This window comes from Antrostomus carolinensis, unplaced genomic scaffold (genome assembly GCF_000700745.2).
Source record: "Antrostomus carolinensis isolate BGI_N321 unplaced genomic scaffold, ASM70074v2 scaffold35933, whole genome shotgun sequence".
Taxonomy (NCBI): Eukaryota; Metazoa; Chordata; class Aves; order Caprimulgiformes; family Caprimulgidae; genus Antrostomus; species Antrostomus carolinensis.
In genome coordinates this window covers 4,317-8,456 of record NW_010306491.1, presented here as the reverse complement: position 1 = coordinate 8,456, position 4,140 = coordinate 4,317, and the positions used below count along the sequence as shown (strand labels likewise).

Here is a 4,140-nt window from a genome sequence, read left to right as displayed (position 1 = left end):
CCTGCTCTCCAGACTCAGTGAGGCTGAAAGATGAGGTGCATGCCCAGATCCTGACGGTTCACACTCCTCAGAGTTTTCAGTAACATTCCCACTTAAGCATGTTCCTGATGTGCCACACTCAGGAGGGCTCAGCTGGAGTTGCTCCTCAACAGCTACAGAGGTTTCAAACTCAAAGAATGTCAGAGAGGCAGGTGACTCAAGTTGGTCCTTTGCTTCAATGTTGGAGACAGGAACAGATTTTAAATGTTCATTCTGTATTGCTGACCCAGAGGAACTTCTTGCTCTAGAAGTTTCAGAGATGGGCTCTGCAGGATTAAGAGGACCTAACCTCAATAAACTGTTGTCCAGGCTTTCTTGGTTGCTGATGGGGCACCCTAGAATGCAGGCCTGAGTTAGGGGTGGCTTTCCTGTGGGGGCATAGCCAGATGGCTGGATGGCTGTTGGCTTCTTAACTGCCATCTTCTGACTGTGATGCATGTGCCAATCTGCCTCAGCAGTTATACCTTTAATTTGTGATTCTGACAGAATATTCTGCTTGATTCTGTCTCCTTGGTTGTCTTCATCTGATATACACTGCACTTCATCAGAGATGATGACTAGATCTTTGTTGCTTTCTAGCTTCACCTTATGCCTTTCAGTTTTGACTTCACTACCAGATATTGACGGATGCTGCTCTGCTGCAAAGCAAGATTTCATGGATTTGCTATTTTTTCGACTTTCTTTGGGTGATGGTTCATTATGTATGGTGTAGACTGTGTTGCCTCTCTGCCGAGTGACCCCTGGAGATCTGCTACATGACCCTGTGCTAACAGCATCTGCTTTAGCCCTCTTAAAAGATGCACTCATCCTGAACCTATTTTCATCTAAATTAGCTTCTCTTGATGAAGACTCAGAAAACACTAACCTCCTCCTCTTTTCTGCAGTTTCATTCTCTTCTCTGCTTCTGAAGTATAGTTTTCCATACTGCCAGTGATAGGCATGTCCAGCTGCACATATCCACAGAACAGAACTGTCCCTGCTGGAATGACCTGTGTTCTGCTTAATTTCCAAGGCTGGGATTTGATTGCAGATGGTCCCATGAGTGTGTGCCCAGGTCACAAGATTGGAGAGATCAGTCCAAGGTGAACTGGCATTGCTGCACCTTCTGTCATCAACACTCTCATTCTGTAAAAATGTGTTGGAGATAAGTGAAAAAGCAGTCGTGGGGGCTATTTCTAGCCCCATCTCAAGAGAGCAATAATTGTAGCTCAGTGATTCCTCTTTACAATAAATAAATTAATTTGTTCACTCGGAAGACCTGGAGGTTAGTTTGTGGGCATGGTCCTGGAATGACAAACTGATTCTAGATAAAATGAATGTGTACTAATGGGCCCTGAGTCCTGATCAAGTAGCTCAGCTTAAGAATTTATCACACCTCAGCTGAGCCACAGCAGCTGCTCACGAGCGTGTTCTAAATCCACAGCACAACTGAGAGGTAACTCGCTCGAGTGTAGTGCTCTGTTTGCAAATCTGAGTCCTGTGACCCAAGCAAGCTTGGATCCCACAGACAATTCTGTACCCACAGAAAATAACAGGGGAAAGTGTCAGGAATCAGCTTCTCACTCTCCCACCTCTCCACGGCCAACAGGGCCTGTCCTTCTCTCATCTGCCAAAATGGCAGCACTACCTGCCTCAAAGGGAAATTGGAGATACAAATAAGTTTTGTGGGATGTTTTTTAGAAATTAAAAAACGGACCTTGCATCCACATGTCTAAAAGTTGTTTTAAAAAAAAAAATTCTACAATTTTTAATGCTATAGTTGGTTCTGTCTATGGTATTGTTTATGCTATAAATGAATACTCACCATGCTGCTGTTTCCTATCTCACTGAGCCTTCTCTCAGGTGGAGATCAGTCAGTGACTGTCTGAATATTCTTTCTTTCTCTCTCAGAACCTAAAATAATCACCATACATGTGTGTGTGTCTACATGTGTGTATATATACATATTAAAAAAAAAAAGGGCTAGCAGATGCAACTAAATTTTTCAATGCTCAGTCCAAAATAAATGCTCCTGCAGAACAGGTGTCTTCATTACAGTGGCCTCCCATTGAGCTTGAATGAAATATACAGAGAAAGCCTGACTTGTGTAAATATTTGTAGGATTAGCCTCTACAGTGTACCAACAAAAGTTGGAACAAAATATCAATATTGAAAATAGAATTTTAAAAACCTCTCTGTGAGATGTTCCTTTCAGCACTGGCACTTTGAACACAGGCTGTGGTTAGCAATCCTTACTTCTGCAAACAGAGTGAACTGCAGAAACAGAAACAGTGAAGATAGTTCAGATTCTGACTTCTTAAATAGTAAAAAGAAGTAGTTTCCTAACTAAAGAATTATTTGCATATATAACTTATATTTACTAGAGACTAAATCTGAAATTCTCCCATCTGTTTTGAAACATGCTGTGTAGTAGTCTAGAAAGTCACTGTCATTGGTGTGTAACGGGTGAGAGAAGAACAATTGGTCACATAACTTACCTGTGTCAACACAGGTATGGCAAGAGAGCCAGGAAGCCTTGGATGCTGTGTGACTGACACCCCTGCCTTTACAGCTCACAGTGGCAGCCTTTGCTCCAGGCAGAGTAGCCTATTATTAATGAAAAGCTTTGCATTTAGTGGTAGTAAAAGATGCCAGACTGAAAACACTGGATGCAGGAATCTTGTCTAAACCGGTTCTTTGAGCAGCTCTGGCCTAAATGTGACAGGGCTTCCTGGTGAGAACAGGCCCTTGGTGGCTTTGAAGGTGAGCACACACGTGGGGACAGCCCAGCACACGCTGGTGGGTGAGCTCCAGCCTCCGGCTCTCCTGCTCCAGCTGCTCCCATTCTCCCAGCGAGCTGTGGGAGATGGGAGAAGCCCATCCTGGCTGACAGATGCAGGGCTGCTCTGTCATCTGTGAACATGGTGTTTGTCTGCAGGGATTTATTTCATGAGGATGCTGGTGGAACTGAGGGAAGGCCTGTCAGTGCAGTGGCAGGAGACTGCCCTGCTGCAGACACCCCGGGCAGAGGCTGTGCCTGGTCCCTCTGCTCCCCTACCTCTGGTCCTGCTCACCGGCTCCGCGTGAGGCCAAGGAGCCCTGCCTGGAGGGAGGGCAGTGAGAGCTGGCTGAGGAAAGGAAACAACCAAAAGCCAAGCATGTAAGAGCCCTCTAACCTCAGGAGACAGGGCAGGGACATAAATGTCCCTTACAAAGAGAAGAGCCCAGGTCAAATCTCTGGCAGGGCGAGGGCGTTGGTCACACTCCCCGATGGGGAACGAGCGGTTGGAGCTGCTCTGGTCTGGGGTGAAGCTCTGTCAGGCCCTGCTGTGCTCAGGCTGGTATCAATCCATATGTTCCTTCTTATGGCTTTCTAATGATAGTACAGATAATTTTAGCCTAGAACGCTTTGCTGTTTGTGTCCCCCAGCGTGTGAAACACACAGAACTAGGATTTTCAAAGAATTTTTTACTGAAATCCGCTGCTTGCTTTAAACAAAAACCAGACCAAAACCCCCTGTTTTAAAGCAGCAAATGGATTTTGAGCTCTTGACCTTCGCTAATCTAGGCATTGTATAGGATCTGCTGTCACCATGACCTCACTCCTGATGAATGACAGAAAACGGGGTCGGAAGTCACCTCAAATGGCCGTTTCAGCTGTCCCCATTCCTCACAAAAATGAGCTCTGCCCAAACTTCTCCTGAGAGGTGTTTGTCCAACACCTGAGGACAGGGAATTCCCAGCCTGGTCCTGGGCCTTGGAAAGCTCAACATAAACTTATGGGAGAACTGTTATTCCCTTCTGGAGTCAAAGAAAGTTTTATCTTCTGTGTAATTGCTCCCGAAAGGGCTGAGCTGCTCGGACAAACGAAAAGGAACTTTCATGCCAATAATCTGGTGCTTACAGTTAGTGTGGGAAAAGGTAACAGGAACGGAAGCTCAGCATGGTCAAAAGGCCATGAAATTACTGACTTGGCAGAGGAACATCTTGATTTCTATCACAGGAGTCTTTAAATGGAATGCTTTTATCTTTCCTTATCTCCAAGCACATGTCTTCCTTTTCCTGATCTCTTTGAAAAAAAAAAAAAAGCCTTTTTTCTCTTAATATTTGGTTCCAAATAAAG

The 4,140-nt window shown here is 45.0% G+C and overlaps 1 protein-coding gene across 1 annotated transcript in view; it reads right to left on the bottom strand.

Annotated features, from left to right (window-relative positions):
* Window positions 1-1,224, bottom strand: part of LOC104522776 (uncharacterized protein KIAA1958 homolog) — a 5,195-nt gene extending 3,971 nt beyond the window's left edge. The window contains exon 1 of the mRNA XM_029084310.1: window positions 93-1,224. Coding sequence (XP_028940143.1) covers window positions 93-1,224 — 1,132 coding nt within the window. The remainder of the gene's footprint in view (window positions 1-92) is intronic.
* Between the last annotated feature and the right edge of the window lie 2,916 nt (window positions 1,225-4,140).